General features: G+C 39.3%; 1 protein-coding gene across 1 annotated transcript in view; it reads right to left on the bottom strand.

The window, feature by feature from the left end:
- Positions 1-5,327: 5,327 nt before the first annotated feature.
- The window catches only part of NANS (N-acetylneuraminate synthase), a 34,961-nt gene continuing 24,270 nt past the window's right edge, over positions 5,328-16,018 (bottom strand). Inside the window, exons 4-6 of the mRNA XM_056518278.1 lie at positions 15,843-15,997; positions 11,196-11,462; positions 5,328-6,367 (exon numbers count right to left, since the gene is read on the bottom strand). Of these exons, the coding sequence (XP_056374253.1) occupies positions 6,158-6,367; positions 11,196-11,462; positions 15,843-15,997 (632 nt within the window). The 3' untranslated portion in view covers positions 5,328-6,157. The remainder of the gene's footprint in view (positions 6,368-11,195; positions 11,463-15,842; positions 15,998-16,018) is intronic.

The following is a 16,018-nucleotide window of genomic DNA, read 5'->3' as shown; positions in this document are numbered from 1 at the left end:
CGTAAATGTTGGCACCCCTGAAATTTTTCTAGAAAATGAAGCGTTTCTCACAGAAAAGGATTGCAGTAACACGTTTTGCTATACACATGTTTATTCCCTTTGTGTGTATTGGAACTAAACCAAAAAAAGGGAGGAAAAAAGATAATTGGACATAATGACACACCAAACTCCAAAAATGGGCTGGACAAAATTATTGGCACCCTTAACTTAATTGCACACCCTTTAGAAAACATAACTGAAATCAGTTGCTTCCTATAACCATCAATAAGCTTCTTACACCTCTCAGCCGGAATGTTGGACCACTCTTCCTTTGCAAACTGCTTGTGCAGAGGAAAAGTTGCCCATAGCAACCAGTCAGCTCACTTCTTTCATTTTTAACAAGGCCTCTGCAAAATGAAAGAAGCAATCTGATTGGTTGCTATGGGCAACTTTTCCTTTGATAATTCTCCCCGTGTTCTTTTCTTTTTAGGCCTCATTCCGTTTTCGGTAAACAGTAGAATCATGTGCTCTATCTTGGTCTCATCTGTCCACAAGATGTTTTCCCAGAAGGATTTTGGCTTACTCATGTTAATTTTGGCAAAATGTACTCTTCCTTTTTTATGTTTCTGTGTCCGCAGTGGGGTCCTCCTGGGTCTCCTGCAATAGCGTTTCATTTCATTTAAATGTTGATGGATAGTTTGCGCTGACACTGATGCTCCGTGAGCCTGCAGGACAGCTTGAATATCTTTGGAACTTGTTTGGGGATGCTTATCCACCACCTGGACTATTCTGCGTTGACACCTTTCATCAATTTTTCTCTTCCATCCATGCCCAGAGAGATTAGTTACAGTGCCATGGATTGCAAACTTCTTGATAATGTTGGGCACTGTGGACAAAGACAAATCTAGATCTCTGGAGATGGACTTGTAACCTTGAGATTGTTGATATTTTTCCACAATTTTGGTTCTCAAGTCCTCAGACAGTTCTCTTCTCCTCATCTGTTGTCCATGCTTAGTGTAGCACACACAGACACACAATGCAAAGACTAAGTGAACTTCTCTCCTCTTTATCTGCTTTCAGGTGTAATTTTTTTATATTGCCCACACCTGTTACGTGCCCCAGGTAAGTTTAAATGGGCATCACATGCTTGAAAAAAATCTTATTATTCCACAATTTTGAAAGGGTGCTAATAATTTTGTCCAGCCCATTTTTGTAGTTTGGTGTGACATTATGTCCAATTAGCTTTTTTTCCTCCCATTTTTGGTTTAGTTCTAATACACACAAAGGGAATAAACATGTGTATAGCAAAACATGTGTTACTGCAATCCTTTTCTGTGAAAAATACTTCATTTTCTAGAAAAATTTCAGGGGTGCCAACATTTACGGCCATGACTGTAGGTTAACCTGCATATTGAATTATTTCTGTCCTATATGTAATATGGTAATAGGTAGCTTCTTATATAAATAGTTATCTGCACAAACTGTGGGCAATATAGTAGTCATAAATATATCCAATCATATAACTCTGCCCAAAGAAATTAAAGTGCCATTATTATAGAACACACTTCTATCCCCCCAGATGTGCTGCATCCTAAGACAGCTACATGAATGTCTGATTGTTTTATTGAATTTTAACTTGTTTGCCAAGTATTAGATAGCAAGGAACTTTCTATTTTGCCTACGTGGGTGAGGGACACTGTGCTATATTTTGCCCCAGGGGAGGGTCACATGTGCCGTATTTTGCTGTGTATTTTATGCAGCTGATTTTGCTGCCCATTGACTCAATGGTTAGTAAAATATGCAGCAGCAGAATCGGCACATGTAACCCTCCCCTTAAAGGGGTACTCCCATGGAAAACTTTTTTTTTTTAATCAACTGGTGCCAGAAAGTTAAACAGATTTGTAAGTTACTTCTATTAAAAAATCTTAATCCTTCCAGTACCTTTTAGGGGCTATATACTACAGAGGAAATGCTTTAATTTTTATAATTCTGTGATGTCATGACCACAGTGCTCTCTGCTGTCCACTTTAGGAACTGTCCAGAGCAGGAGAAAATCCCCATAGCAAACATATGCTGCTCTGGACAGTTCCTAAAATGGACAGAAATGTCAGCAGAGAGCATGGTAGTCATGACATCAGAGAAATCTAAACATGTAAGCATTTCCTCTGTAGTATATAGCCCCTAAAAAGTACTGGAAGGATTAAGATTTATTTTAATAGAAGTAATTTACAAAGCTGTTTAACTTTCTGGATCCAGTTGATTTAAAAAAAAAAAAAAAAAGTTTTCCATGGGAGTACCCCTTTAACCCCTTAAGGACGCAGGACGTAAATGTACGTCCTGGTGAGGTGGTACTTAACGCACCAGGACGTACATTTACGTCCTGTGCATAACCGCGGGCATCGGAGCGATGCCCGTGTCATGCACGGCTGATCCCGGCTGCTGATCGCAGCCAGGGACCCGCCGGCAATGGCCGACGCCCGCGATCTCACGGGCGTCCGCCATTAACCCCTCAGGTGCCGGGATCAATACAGATCCCGGCATCTGCGGCAGTTCGCGATTTAAATGAACGATCGGATCGCCCGCAGCGCTGCTGCGGGGATCCAATCATTCAGAACGCCGGACGGAGGTCCCCTCTCCTTCCTCCGTCCGGCTCCCGGCGTCTCCTGCTCTGGTCTGTGATCGAGCAGACCAGAGCAGAAGATGACCGATAATACTGATCTGTTCTATGTCCTATACATAGAACAGATCAGTATTAGCAATCATGGTATTGCTATGAATAGTCCCCTATGGGGACTATTCAAGTGTAAAAAAAAAAAAAAAAAAAAAAAAAAAAGTTAAAAAAATGTTAAAGTAACAGTAAAAAAAAGTGAAAAATCCCCTCCCCCAATAAAAAAAGTAAAACGTCCGTTTTTTCCTATTTTACCCCCAAAAAGCGTAAAAAACTTTTTTTATAGACATATTTGGTATCGCCGCGTGCGTAAATGTCCGAACTATTAAAATAAAATGTTAATGATCCCGTACGGTGAACGGCGTGAACGAAAAAAAAAAAAAGTCCAAAATTCCTACTTTTTTAATACATTTTATTAAAAAAAAAATTAAAAATTTATTAAAAGTTTTTTATATGCAAATGTGGTATCAAAAAAAAAGTACAGATCATGGCGCAAAAAATGAGCCCCCATACCGCCACTTATACGGAAAAATAAAAAAGTTAGAGGTCATCAAAATAAAGGGATTATAAACGTACTAATTTGGTTAAAAAGTTTGTGATTTTTTTTAAGCGCAACAATAATATAAAAGTATATAATAATGGGTATCATTTTAATCGTATTGACCCTCAGAATAAAAAACACATGTAATTTTTACCATAAATTGTACGACGTCAAAACAAAACCTTCCAAAATTAGCAAAATTGCGTTTTTCGTTTTAATTTCCCCACAAAAATAGTGTTTTTTGGTTGCGCCATACATTTTATGATATAATGAGTGATGTCATTACAAAAGGACAACTGGTCGCGCAAAAAACAAGCCCTCATACTAGTCTGTGGATGAAAATATAAAAGAGTTATGATTTTTAGAAGGCGAGGAGGAAAAAATGAAAACGTAAAAATTAAATTGTCTGAGTCCTTAAGGCCAAAATGGGCTGAGTCCTTAAGGGGTTAAAGGAAACATGTTGTCTAGATATTTTTCTAAGCCAGACATTAAAACATGTTTTTATTTAGTTTTTTTCTGACTAATTTTTGTATTAAATTTTTTGTGCCTTATTATGGGGGCTATCATCTTGCCTGAACTGTTTTTTCTTTTTTTTTTTTTAACAGCATTTAGTGATATGCTTTATGGCAGGACCCATAGACAACAATGGACAGGAGCTGTCCCATTCAGATGAATTGCAGACATTACTGGGTATCCTCTACAGGGAGTGAAATCCTTTTTCCTAAGCAAAAAGCTCAGAGAAAAACATCATTCTAAGACAGTTTCAGGAATGTGTGATTGAGGAAGTGCGATTATATGTACAGAACAGGAAGTATCATCTTAGTTTTAGGTCTAGTGGCCAAAATGGAAACTGCAAGATTATGCAGGATTATTATAAAATATAGATAGAAAATGGGAAAATTAGAAAACAAACACCAAAAATTCTCAAAAATATGGCTGTTTGATAACTGTTCGAGACACATGGTGACTAAATAAGTATCTGTCTATGCTTCTGTAACATAGAATAATGCTCTTATTCCCTGGTGCAAAGTGTCAAAGAGGTGTTCCCAAGCCCTTGATGGTTGCCTAGGGTTTGAAAGCTTCCTCGCTCTTCCTCCAATCCTCCTTTCCCCGCTTGACTGACAGTCAGCTGGAAGTCAGGCCCTGTTTCGAAATCTCAGACCTTCTCACAATTTGTATGCACAGCATGGGAACAAGATGTGCAAACAGGGCTGTCAATCAGGCAGGGACAAGGGTGGGAGCAAGACTGGGAGTATAAAGGGGGTACACCGCCCCTAGACATCTTATTCACTATCCAAAAGGATAGGGGATAAGAGGTCAGATAGCCGGGGTCCCGTTGCTGGGGACCCCCAGGATCTCAGCTGCGGCACCCCGCTATCATTACTGCACAGAGCAGATTCGCTCTGTGCGTAATGACCAGCGATACAGGGGCCAAAGCATCGTGACGTCACGGCCCACCCCCTCAATGCAAGTCTATGGGAGGGGGCATGATGGCCGCCACGCCCCCTCCCATAGACTTGTATTGAGGGGGAGTTCCGTTATCTCACGAGGGGGCGGAGCCGTGACATAACGATACTCCGGCCCCTTTATTGCTGGTCATTACACACGGAGAGAGTCTGCTCTGTACAGTAATGATAGCAGGGTGCCGCAGCCAAGATCCCGGGGGTCCCCAGCAGCGGGCCCCTGGCTATCTGACATCTTATGACAGGGGATAAGATGTCTAGGGGCCGACTACCCCTTTAAAAGTTATCCCCTATCCACAGTTTACAACACTCGTAAAGAATGGAGCACACTGCACTAGCATGACCAAGCTTTATTCATTTAGTAGTTGTTGGGGGTCCCAGCTGTTTTTTCTTCTTGTGGTTGTTGGGGGTCCCAGAAGTCAGACCTCTACAGATGTGCTTGTTATTCACCATCACGTGGATAGGGGATAACTTTTGCGATTTGAGTCAGCCTTTTATGTTACCAGTTTAATTTTCCAATTTCCTTTATGAAGTATAATGAGTTTTGGTCAAATATGTTTGCAGTTACTGTTCCTTTAAAAGTTTTCGTCTCAAAGGGGATATACCAATGTTTCACATTTAGGATAGTCCCCAGTGGACAACCCCTTAGTCTTAAAACCAATCATAAAAACAGCACTAATCTTCATAAACTCCTTTTGGTAAAGGACTGTTTATTCAGAAAGTGTATCCTGTTAACAAAGTGCAAGAGTTTATTAACAAATTGAAAATGAGCAGTCTGAACCAGTACACACCATTCAACAAAATCAACTTATTTTCGAAACACATTCGGAGAAACTGCATTTAACAGGACATTATCCCAGGATGACAAATCGTGCATTATGGATTCCTTTCTAATAAAAGTCAAATTCATAAACCAAGGGTTATGGCTGGAGGTGCCAGGGCATGCCAGGAAAAGAATATATAGAAAAAGAAACTAACCAAATATTCTAGTTAACATGCTTTAAAAAAGATCATGGTTCAATTCAGATGCATGAAGCCCAGTGTTGATGTTTGGTGAGGAAACTCATGCTCTGTGTGCAATGAATCTATGCAAGCATTACATAAAGGAAGAACGATGGGATCGATAGCCTTACAACACAGGGAGCCAAATTTCCTAGGAAGCAGAGCCACCATTTATCAATTTTTTTTAAATAGATTTATTTTTATTTTTCAAAGTAAATATCAAACTATTAGAATCATTCACAAAATGCTGTGATTTGCAAATTTCAAAATCTTACAAAACAGTGATTGCCATGCGTTTGTCACAGCCTTACAAGCAACGGCACTTTCACCCATTTAGACTTGGCCAAAATCTAGTACAGCAAATCGATCTGACATGCCACTGAATAGTTTGTTACAAAAATGATCCAAAACCCTGTGCAATTGACTTCTACATAGAACATGTATTGGTAAGGTAAAAGGTGATTGGAGAAAAACCGGTAGATAATGGTCAGGCTTTACATTCTATTAACATTTCGTTCTCGTGTTGTAGTTCTCTATTGCTTCTTCTGTGACAGATTCGTCCTCCTCGATGTCTGTCTTAACTGTCTTGCCTTCAAGGTCAAAGATCTCCTCAGGAGGGAAGCCACGTGGCTCGGCCACCTTCACCGTCAACATGTTGAGAGTGATCACAGTGCCGGCAGGGATTTTAGTTTTTGCCACTACGGATTTACCAAGCTGAAAGAAAGGTAAAAGGATAAATTATTCAGGTCGGAATGTCTGTATGTGGCTAAAGAAAAAAAAAGAAAAAATCTGTTTATCAACAAAACCAATAGTCATTTTTCTTTCACCTGGTACCTACAGTTGAAGGTAGGTGAGCTCCTGCACATATCTCCATTACCTAACACATGCCTACCGCTTTAACCATATTGGGTCTATTTACAGGTATGGTATCCTTCACATGGTTGATGCTTTAGATTTGAATAGACAAAAGGTAGGCAAGAACGCACGGACCTCCAGCTGCTCCACATGGTCGTGGCAGGACTAAGCCAGATTCGGCTCGAAACGTGTCGGTTGCCTTTCCTTTGTGTGTTTTATGTCTATCGATATCTGATCTTTTTAACCTGATGGAATAAAAGTCAAGTTTTACGTACCTTTTCCTCTCACACAAGTGGAGCAGCTGGAGGTCCGTATGTTCTTGCCAACCTTTTGTCTATTTGATTCCGGGACCCGGCCCGCTGTTTGCCTGCCCTGCTTTCCGCACCATATGGGACTTCTGTTCATCCAGTACCACATAGTGGTGAGCCGATTTAGTCTTTTTCCTCTTTTTTTCACTTTATTTAGATTTGAAGCTGCAAATTTTATGCTGCAGATTTACATTGAAATCTGCAGCATTAAATATGCACAGTATACTGTACGTGTCAATATACCCTTATTATTGCTGCAGATTTTTCTGGCCATTGATCTGCAGCAAAAATAAGCACGTATGAACGTACTTCGGGCTCGTTCACACGTGCGGATAACCTGCGGAATTTCTGTAGCCTGTCATTTAGTTTACAATGAATTTCTGCAAAGTGTAATTTAGTTTACACTGAAATCTGCAGCTTCAAAGCCTGTACATTAAATATGTGCTGTATACTTTTTGTGAATACTCTCTTAAAATCAGGAAAAGCTATATTTTTCAGCTCTCTTCCCACCCCCATTTCTAAAAGTCATAATTTTTTTTTTTTTTTATCAATAACGTAAGTAATATCGGGGACCAATTGTACTTTAGAATGATATTCTCTATTTTACCATACAATGAAAAAAAAATATGTGAGGCGAAATTGAAAATAAAGAACAATTCTGCCAGTTTTGAGAAATTCCCTATTTATGCCCTTAACTGTGCAGTAAAACTGTTATCTTTATTCTTTAGATAATTGCGATTACAGTTGTAAATTTTTTATGTTTTACTATTTAAAAAACTAAACAAAAAGAATTTTCTTTACATCATCATATTATGACCCTTACAAAAAAAAAAAATTATATATATATATATATATATATTTTTTTTTTTAATAGTCTACAGAGCTGTGTGAGGGCAACATTAACGCCATTGACTGTGTGGAATGACATTGCCGCACGCGCCGATACCAAATAGGTTTATTTTTTGTTTACATATTTTAATTTGAACATAGGAAGTTGCCCAAAGGGACTTTTATAAGCAATCATTTGACTTCTTATACAGATCAATGCAATGCATAGATCTATTAGAACAGAGCTCTACTGGTACAGCCTGCCTGAAGCACTCAGTAATCAGTAGAGCAGTCACAGCAGGCACCACAGCCTAGCAGAGGCCTTGGGCTATTATGACAACCGGTGGGAACACACAATTACATCGCATGGGTGCTGATCAGTCCACTATGACCACCAGGGATGGGGCACAGAGCCGTTTAAATGTTGCGATCGCTGCTGATTTCTGAGTTAAATGACCAGCAATGAAGTTATCAGAGAGTAGTTGGTACCCTCCAAGTATATAGCGGGTTCAGCTCCAGAGCCTGCTCCATACTAACCTGATGTCCAGCTGCCGTACATGTAAGGTAGTTGGGTGTTAACTAGTTAAAGCTGCCCACTAACCCTATAATTTTGTTGAATAGTCGATTTACCTTGTTTTGTTCCTCATTTTATTCAGCAGTTTACCTCAAGTGAAACATGAGGTGTATTGCATTATTTATCTTAAAAAAAAAAAAAGCATAGTTACGGTAAATGGAAGATGCAGGGTGAAGTAGTGATCACTGAAGAAGTCAGTTGCCAGACTTCCCTCCTCAGCCTAACGGCAGAGTGGATCAGGTAGACTCTAGGTTTCCTGTTAAAGCTGTTTTTAGCAGCACTAAGATGTGCTTTACAGTAAGCCTCATGGACAAGACATAAACTGGCCCAGACCCTATTCCCTAGAATTTAAAAAGGTTTCTAGAAATCTTCCTCGCGGAGAATGAGCTTTGCACTTTACCTATTGTGAATGGTTGTAGATCTTTTTATCTATATACTGTCACCTTTCATTGTACTCTTGTCTGTGATGATAAGGAGGGCACTGCTGGAAAGTGATCTGTACAGAAAAGGAAGTCTCAGCTTAGATTAAGGTTTATTGGTCAAAGCCAAAACTGAAAGATTTCAGGATTATTTGATTTCATATATAGATATACAAATCTCCAGACCATACTCTTGTTCCATTTTACTATGTCCACGCGGCTTGCTGTAAAGCATGTGACTGAATGCTGTTAAAAAACAGCTCAAGCAAGACGGCTGCCGTCATAAGAATGTACAACAAAGAAAAAAAATACAATCAGAAAATAGAAAAAAAAAAAAATAAAAAAAAAATAAAAGTGTTTTAGGATATGGCTCGCAATTGGTAAAAACCCATAAATAAATAAAATCTAGCGATACATTGAAAGTTCCCCATTTTCCCCTGGGTGTAAGAACACATGGAAGTCATAAAAGTGCAATGTATTAAAGAAAATCAGCTAAACTGAGCAGTCGGCATAGTGCTAAATTATTCAAAAAAGAAGCTGAATTCTTGGAATGTCAATGGGTTGTAAGTCATGATGTTTCATGTACTGTATTTACAAAGTTACTCAAAACTGAATGTAGCTTATATCTACATGTATTACTTGATATATTACACGTAACTCGTTGCAGATTATTCACTTCCTGCCTCAGCTGCCTTATTATTTTTTTTTACATCCCCATTTCTTCCTACAAAAGTCAAGAGACGGCAGAATAGCAGCTCTTACTTGAGTCTAAGTATACCCTTCTATCCCTACAGTGAGACCCCCCCCCCCCCCCCGCCCTTCTGCTTTCAACCCCTTTTATCCCCCATGCTGTATTTTAGTTTTTATCCCTGTTTGCAGATAAAGGTTGATGCTTTATGTACTTTATAGCGGCTTTTATTATTAGTTTTATTTATTGCCCAATTTATCCAATGCTAGATTATTTTGACATTCCAATGTTATTTATATTTGAAAAGTTTACAAATGGAGAGAAAAAAAATTTAATTATTCTGATTCCTTGGGTTAAAGTAATTTAAATATAATAAGATCATTGTTAATAGAATATAAAATAATGAAAACTAGGCATAGGGTTGTGAGGAAATGTTTGCTAGCTTTCTCCTTTACTTAAGGGAAAAAAAAATATATATATATTTTTTTTTACCGATGACAAATTTCCCAGAAAACAAATTACAGAGGAGGAGAAGGAAATTCCTTTCAGCTTACGTGTCGTCTCATTGACACTTGGTAAGCAAATTGTGGTGACTTCATACATGTCAGTCAGTCTCTAGTCAATAAAATGCTGATTATTTTAAATTATATCCCCATTTTATACCTAACATTTACTTACATTTTTTATTTAACCCCTTAAGGACATTGTAAACGTATGTCCTGATGCGCTGGTACATAAATTTATATATATATATATATATATATATACATATATACATATATATATATATATATATATATATATATATATATATATACATATATACATATATATATATATATATATATATATATATATATACATATATACATATATATATATATATATACATATATACATATATATATATATATATATATATATACACACACACACGTATATATACATACATCCTATACATAAAGTGAGCACAGGAGCTGTGCTGCTTTATGCACGGCAGGTCCCAGCTGTTATGGGTGTATTCAAACATACAGTATCTTGCGCATATTTGAAGCTGCAGATTTTATACTGAAAAGTTCAATGTAAATGACATGACTGAACACAACACACTATGCACGCGATACTGTACGTGTGATTGAATACACAGTAAATGCTATTTTTAATCCTTTCTGGAGCTGGTGGTCACTAAAAAAATAAAAGGATCTTCAACCATTACCTTAAGAGTATTTCACGTGCGTATTTTATTGTTATCTTTAGAGATGAGCGAACTTACAGTAAATTCGATTCGTCACGAACTTCTCGGCTCGGCAGTTGATCGCTTTTCCTGCGTAAATTAGTTCAGCCTTCAGGTGCTCCGGTGGGCTGGAAAAGGTGGATACATTCCTAGGAAAGAGTCTCCTAGGACTGTATCCACCTTTTCCAGCCCACCGGAGCACCGGAAAGCTGAACTAATTTATGCAGGATAAGTCATCAACTGCCGAGCCGAGAAGTTCGTGACGAATCAAATTTACTGTAAGTTCGCTCATCTCTAGTTATCTTACCAGCAGTAATAATACTCTAGAATAAGATTAAGACAGTTAAATAAAGACAACCACTGCCCACAAGACTTCTTATATAAACTTTATATGGAGTGTCTCCCACTAAAGGACCGTCTTATTTAGAATGGAGAGCCAATCTGGTGGACCAAAACTGTTACTTGGTTGAACATTCATTTCAATGGGACAGTAAAATGTCACCAAAACCAGATTTATCCATAAAAGTGAGATGTGCACATGATCCGTCATTCCAGGGATCACAAGGTCCTTATTGCTTTGATCAATAGAGGAAGAAGAAAAAAAAAAAAAACATTGACTTATGACATAAATGTTACCTTATTGAGACAAGACATTTCACAAGGCAGTAGACGTTTTTCTGGAGATCCCATTGCCTTCTCTACTAGCCTTATAGAGGTGACTAGCTCAGCTAGTTCTTTTGGTTCAAGGGAGGCTGGATGGTCAGTTCCTTTCCAAGTCTTGTCCAGGGTCACATGGCGCTCCACCACTTTGGCTCCCAGTGCTACAGCTGCAACAGTAATAGCAATGCCAGTTTCATGGCCGGAGTAACCGATTGGAATGTCTGGAAAGGCAGACTTATATGCCTATTTAAAAAAATATATAATAATAATAATAGGGAATGAAATGCTTTATCTTAACACACAGCGCAATAAATATTTTTGGTTCTTGCATTGTTAGATAATTAAAAGGTAAAACTATATACAACCAGTCAGACTGCTACCGTGCTGCACATGCTAATGCATATTACAAAAACAAACATTCTCAAAATTTTGCTTATAAATGAAGGTCCATTGCCTAAAATGGCACCTTGTGTGGGGGGGCACTTTTTCTCTTTTTAAAAACACTCACCTACCTCCAACTGACCCTGCAAATACAGGCCACATGGCAGAGAGAGGAAAAGGGAATAACAATGCTCCCCTCTCCATTACATCGAAAAGCACAGTTCACCAATTGGTGGAGCAACATTCAGCTGGAGCGCCGATCCAATGTTTCACCAATGACAGGCTGCACTGGAGAGGAACGGCTCCTGCCTCCTACACTAGTAAGTCAGATGATCTGCAGACTCAGGTGTGTAAATAGTAAAGTACACACTCACTACTCTGCAATTGACTGTGTTGTCTTGAAGTCAGGCTGTCAAATCCTGAGGGGCAAGGTAGGTGGAGAGCCACCACACAGCATACTCTCCTGGGGGAGGAGAATGTTAACAGCCAATTGATGTTTAGGCTCAGCTATGATGGCGGTGGAGTTTTATGGGTTTAAAAATGTTAAAAAATTGTGCCTTTCCTGCAGCTCCTTTTTCCCTTTTTATACAGAATATATATATATATAATATTATATATACATATATATATATATATATATATATATATATATATATATATATATATATATAATATTATATATATACATATATATATATATATATATATATATATATATACATACATATATTATATGTGTGTATGTATATATATATATATATATATATATATATATATATATATATATATATATATATATATATATACACATACATATACACACACACACAAATATAATATATATATAATATGAGGTCTGCTATCTGCCGATGAGAAGTGAATGTTACATGTGAGATGTTTACATTTCACCAGCAGATGGCAGACAGCATTACATACAGACATTAGTACATTAGTCAGAGAGAAGATTAAGGGAGGGTCTCATAGTTCCACAGTGTTTGACTTCTACATGCCAGAAAGGACTTGAAAAGTAGTTCTCTCATGCCACCTTTTTAAAAGGTAGCCTTCCTTTCACTCCAATAAGTCTTAGAACATGACTGGGAATGTATACCAAGCCAAATATTTCTCATCTGTATATTGTTTTCTTCTGGAGAGATTTCTGGCTTGACATACATTCCCACTCATGTTGTACTCCTAATTGGAGTAAACACTGACTTTAAGGGAAAGCTACATTTGATAAGGTGGTGAGAGAGAGAGCTGCCTTTAATACCCTTTATTCACAGAATTCCCAGTTTAAAATAAATGGCTTATAAAAGCCTCCACATGTCATTATGACGCTCTCAATAAAACATTACCCCTTTGGTATTTTGGTAGTGTTAGCTGTCTGCTGAACAAGTGTTTTAATCACTGCCATCTTTTTAGCGAACATACAGTTTTAGAATGACTCAACCACTTAAAGGGGTACTCCGCCCCTAGCATCTTATTCCCTATCCAAAAGGATAGAGGATAAGATGTCAGATCGCGGGGGTCCCGCCGCTGTGGATCGCTTGGATCTCTGCTCCAGCACCCCGCTATCAATACTGCACACAGCAAACACGCTCTGTGTGTAATGACCGGTGATACAGGGGCCGGAGCATCATGACGTCACGGCTCTGCCCCCTCGTGACGTCAAGGCCCGCCCCCTCCCATAGACTTGCATTAAGGGGGCGGGCCGTGCATCATGATGGGGCGGAGCAGTGACGTCACGATGCTCCAGCCCCTGTATCACCGGTCATTACGCACAGAGCGAGTTTTCTCTGTGCAGTAATGATAGCGGGGTGCTGCAGCCGAGATTCCGGGAATCCCCATCGGTGGGACCCCGCGATCTGACATCTTATCCCCTATCCTCTGGATAGGGGATAAGATGCTAGGGGTGGAGTGCCCCTTTAAGAACTCAGTTTTTCAGCTTTTTTGCATTTTAGTTTTTTCCTAGTTTTTTTGCACCACCAATTCTACTTTGTAATGACATCAGTCATTTTATCCACATATGTTTATATTTATTTTTATTTACACAGTTTTTTTTTTTTTTTTTTTTTTTTATGGGAAAAGGGGGGGGGGGTGATTCAAACTTTTATTTGGGAAGGGGTTAAATCACATTTATAAATTATAATGCAGTACATTGATTGCCAGCACTGATCGATGCTATGCCATAGCATTGCACTGATCTGGGTTATCGGCAGTCGATTGCTCAAGCCCGGACCTATGGCTTGGAGCAATCAATCGTCGATCGGACGCACAGGAGGCAGGTAATGGACACTTCTGGTGCGTCCTAGCTGATCAGGACACCGTGGTTTCACCGCGGTGGTCACGATCAGCCCGACTGAGTAGCCGGGAATGCTCTTTTATTTACTTTAGACGTGGCAATCAACTTTGATTGCCACGTCTAAAGGGATAATAGCGCACGTCACCGCGATCGGTGACGTCTGCTATTAGCCACCGGTACCGGCTACCGTTTGATGCCGGGAGCGACCCGATATGACGTGGGTTCACCACCTCACCCCGAGTTATATCGTGGGATTGGGTACAGGACGTAGAGGTACGCCCTGTATCCTTAAGGAGTTAAAGGGGTTATCCAACGAATGGAATAAGAGAAAAACTCAACTCAGATCAGCATAGGATATTAACCTTGCATCTATTATTCTACTGAGACCTTTTTATCTCCTGTATGTGGCTCTGATACGCCTTTCTGCCATCCTAGAAATTCCCTTCCCTGCATGGTCCCAGCATTCTTTGCTGCCGCTCCCTGCTCCCTTCCTCATAACTGCCGTTTTCTGCCCCAGTCCCTTGACCCCAACACTCGGAATTTTACTAAGCAACCATTCCCATCTTGCTTTCACCTGCAAGAAACCTGTTATACGGCATGTTCCTTTCACAATACTAATAACATGGTCATTTACTAAAAATTTGCCCTTCTGTATACCAAATCAGATCGCTTCTTTCATTTTTAAAAAGTCCTCTGAAAAATAAAAGAATCAATCTGATTGGTTGCTATGGGCAACCGATCAACTTTTCCTCTACACAAGTCTTGATGAATCTCCCCCTATACACACACACACTACACTATATAGAGGGTGTTTACAAAAAAAAATGTTCTGTGAAAAAACTACAACTCACAGCATACGCACCAAGTAAAAGGCTGACAGGGCACAATAATGGGAGTTATAGTTTTGCAAAAGCTGGAGGGTCCAACTTTTGGAAAAACACTGCTATAAACTACAATAGATCGATAACATATACACACACACATATATATATATATTTTTTTTTCCTTTAATATATTATATATAATCATGAACTACAACTCCCAGCATACCTGGCTTACCAGAGAGATGCTGCAAGTTGCAGGCTTCGAGGTCCCAGCCTCGGTGGTAGTATGGTCAGGGTCTCGGAGGTAATGTAGCTGACTACAGCTCTGCTTCGTGAGACACACACATAGCTCTGCTTCACGACACACACACAGCTCTGCTTCACGACACACACACACAGCTCTGCTTCACGACACACAAACACACACACACACACACAGCTCTGCTTCACGACACACACACACAGCTCTGCTTCACGAGACAGACACAGGCAGGCCCACACACCTCTGCTTCATAAGAGACAGTTTGTCTCATCACACATCTCCTGCTTCCCCCACATTTGACACATCGTCCTCTTCTGTCTTTCCGCCGCACAGCTAAAGATTTCTGCAGCCAAGTCCCCAGCCTCTAAACTCCCTCAATCCCTCAGAGTTATCAGATCTTTCTTCTGTGCAGATGCTTCTAGGGGGCGTGGCTTACACAGACTCAGAGACGGAACTGCCAGGCCCCATAGACAGCATAAAAGTCACATGATCTCCGTCTCAGAGGGTGGGGGCCAGAAAGCCAAGACAGAGTGGACACAGGATAGCTCATTTTGCTGTATTTCACCTGATTAGTGTTTTATAAAGCTCTGCAACAGTGCATTACTTATAATTACTTGCTTGGGAAGACATTTATCATTACATGAGAGAATTAAATAAATTATATTTCACTTAACTGGACTACCCCTTTAAGCACTAAAAAAGTGTAAAAGGACAGCATGCACTCTAAATACAGAATTCTTATCTTTGTCCTAATAAATGAAGAAACTTTAGTTACACTTTTTTGCAATCCACATGTTCTGTAATAGCCGTGAAATAAAGTTTTGCCCCTGAGATCTAGACGTAATAAAACCACTCACCTCTATAACACGTAGGTTAACATCTTCTGGAAGAAGGGGATATGCACTAGTGCACTGAAGAATACAAAAGTTTGGATTAATTGGTTTCACAATCTCGTAAACACGACGCATGGTCTCCATCGACTGCATGCCACTTGATATAATCATGGGCCGACCTAGAGGGAAACAGAAGATTT

The sequence above is a fragment of the Hyla sarda genome, chromosome 1, assembly GCF_029499605.1.
Source record: "Hyla sarda isolate aHylSar1 chromosome 1, aHylSar1.hap1, whole genome shotgun sequence".
Classification (NCBI taxonomy): domain Eukaryota; kingdom Metazoa; phylum Chordata; class Amphibia; order Anura; family Hylidae; genus Hyla; species Hyla sarda.
This window is presented reverse-complemented; position numbering and strand designations above follow the sequence as displayed.